General features: G+C 30.9%; 1 protein-coding gene across 1 annotated transcript in view; it reads right to left on the bottom strand.

Annotated features, from left to right (window-relative positions):
- LOC117174538 overlaps nucleotides 1-2555 on the bottom strand; it is a 19151-nt gene that overhangs the window by 3050 nt on the left and 13546 nt on the right. Inside the window, exon 2 of the mRNA XM_033363741.1 lies at nucleotides 909-989. Coding sequence (XP_033219632.1) covers nucleotides 909-989 — 81 coding nt within the window. The remainder of the gene's footprint in view (nucleotides 1-908; nucleotides 990-2555) is intronic.

The raw sequence follows: 2555 nt of genomic DNA, 5'->3' as shown, positions 1-2555 counted from the left end.
AGACATATATTCCAAATGGAAACAAGTCAGGCGGTCCTCACTGTTTACGTTTCGATCCCCCTAAAATCAGTCCAAGGCTATTTGAACGCAACCCCCGACACTGGACTGAAATCGAGAATTATAATTCACTTTAAGTTGAACGGAATTAAATTGACTTCATATTTGAGGTTGTCTGATGGCATTAAACAGAATTATTTTTATTTTATTTCTACCATTTACAAAAGAATAAAAAGGTGTTGAAACATTCGTTAAAATTAAGCAAGAATAAAATGCGACCTATTTCTGTTTGGAAGGAATTAACTAAAATGTGTGCGCTTAAAAACGACATTGTTTTGGATTAGGAACATTACAAATTCGACGATATTTGAAATAATTTTAATTTATTTCAATTGACCCTTTCTGACTGGGCATGGTTAGAAAATTTTGGAGAAGCTAAACAATTTGCTTAAATCTTCATTATTTATTATTATCATTAATATAATTGAGATGAATACAATATTTACCCGGAACTTATTTTTAGTTGATAAGTGACAAGTTTTCAAGTATCTTATAACTAATTTGCATTTTTTTAAACAATTCCTACTTTTATATTTTTTGCTTTCCACAAAATCGTTCAAAGTTAGTTTTTTGAGAGTAATTTTTTTCGTTCAGATATGTGGCAATTATTTTAAGAATTAATATCCCTTGTGTCTTTTGAGAGGAAAGATTGATAACATTCTAGTTTTTACAAATCTTTTAGACTATGTTGCTTATTATTAAGTATTTTCTTATTTCAACAAATCGATCTGAAAAAAACGTATTTAAAATTTTTTAAATTCATGTGTTTGTAGTTTTTTGAAACCCCTGAAGTTTTTTAGACCGAAATGCTTGCTTTCATTTAAAAATAAATTAAAATTAAAAAGACTTACGTATGCCCTCCATCGCAAACCTTAGCAGAGACCTTAATCACCAAGAAAAAGGAATAATTATTGTATTTATACAAAATTATCCTATACAAGACAATGGAGCAATTCAATAAGAAATGTTTAGGTTTTATAAGATTGTGACAAGAAACTCAACTAAAGCAGAAATTGCAGTTTCTAGAACACAGAGAAGTAAATAGGAAATTTGTTACAGAATTATAGATGTTATAAAATTGGAACAACATATTTGGAAAAGACACTCCTAAAGTTTTTCAGTCAAATAATAAAAAAAATTATAATAAGAGGAAAGAAAAAGAAGGAAACCTCTAAAAATCCTCCCTGCTTATTTTATCTCGTATTTTTTTAATCACAATAATAAAAAAATGAAAGAAATTTTTTCGGTTTTCATTAACACACTTTTCCAAAAAATATAATCTCTCAGTTAAATTGCAATATTTTCCTGTATAGTAATCGAAAAAGAGGGAATATTTTCAAAGTCTATCATAAAATAAATAAATTTAACTTCGAAAAACATTATATATAGGTTTGTTTTTCTAATAATAATGTGTGAAAGATTGAAGAAGATACTTTTAGTTATGTTTAAAGAATATCGAAACTTTTGAAACAAGAATAACCAAGTTTCAAAAATGTATCCATAAGGGATTCGGTTTTGAAAATTTTAGTAAAAACTTTTGATTGATCGCGTAGGAATTTTTAACATGAATTTACTAAATTCTTCAGAATGGTCAATGTGATGAATATAATTAAAATTGATCTCTGAATTTGATTGCTACAATAAAAAACCCGAGAAAAATAGGCTTAGGATCTATTTTTCTGTATACAATTACATAAAAGTGAATTCGATGCGTGTGCGTCGTGTTTGGAAAGCCCGAAAATCGAAGTGCATATTTATTTCTGACATCGAAAATTGAATTAACTGAATAAGAAGGAAACTTACTCATAATACATGTACCAAGTGGTTTCTTTGTCTAGACTGATGAACCGAACCGACTGATTATTGATCCACAACTTCCAACGGCGGACGCGCAACGAGCCTGCAATTTTTGTGCAGATAGAAGAAGATTCACTAGACCACTTCGGAGAGTCATGCTTTGAAAGAAGGAGGAAAAGTCGCAGAGATTAAATGAAATTCTCTAGCTTACTTGTATCACGATTAGCGCCGCGATGACAAGTGCTACCTCCCGAAGGGTTTGTCTCTGCATTATAATTTTCAACACCAAATCCCACCGAATCCACGAAACGCGACAATCCGTGTCCTATATTTACAATGCAGTGCGCGGAAAACTGCTTTCGGGAATCGGGATTCTGCGCTCATCGCATTTCAAAGCCGTATCCAATATTTTATCTTTTATAAAAGAAAAAAAATTATTAAAAAGTATGTGACAATTATTAGAGTTATAAACGGGACTAAAAGGTTTCAAATTTGCAAAAAAAGCGAAAAAAACTTTTTTCTTAAACGTATTACTAACAGGATTCACGGCCTGAGAGGCCAGTTTTTTTTAACGCTTTAGATTGCTAATATTTCAAGTGAAAATGAGACTCCGGATTCTATAACCACGCATAAAATTTGCCTGGCCGCTTCAGGCCGCTCGAGTTGGCCCCTGATGGCTTGAAAATCAGTTTTCGAAAATT

Source organism: Belonocnema kinseyi, chromosome 6 (assembly GCF_010883055.1).
Source record: "Belonocnema kinseyi isolate 2016_QV_RU_SX_M_011 chromosome 6, B_treatae_v1, whole genome shotgun sequence".
NCBI classification, from domain to species: Eukaryota; Metazoa; Arthropoda; class Insecta; order Hymenoptera; family Cynipidae; genus Belonocnema; species Belonocnema kinseyi.
This window is presented reverse-complemented; position numbering and strand designations above follow the sequence as displayed.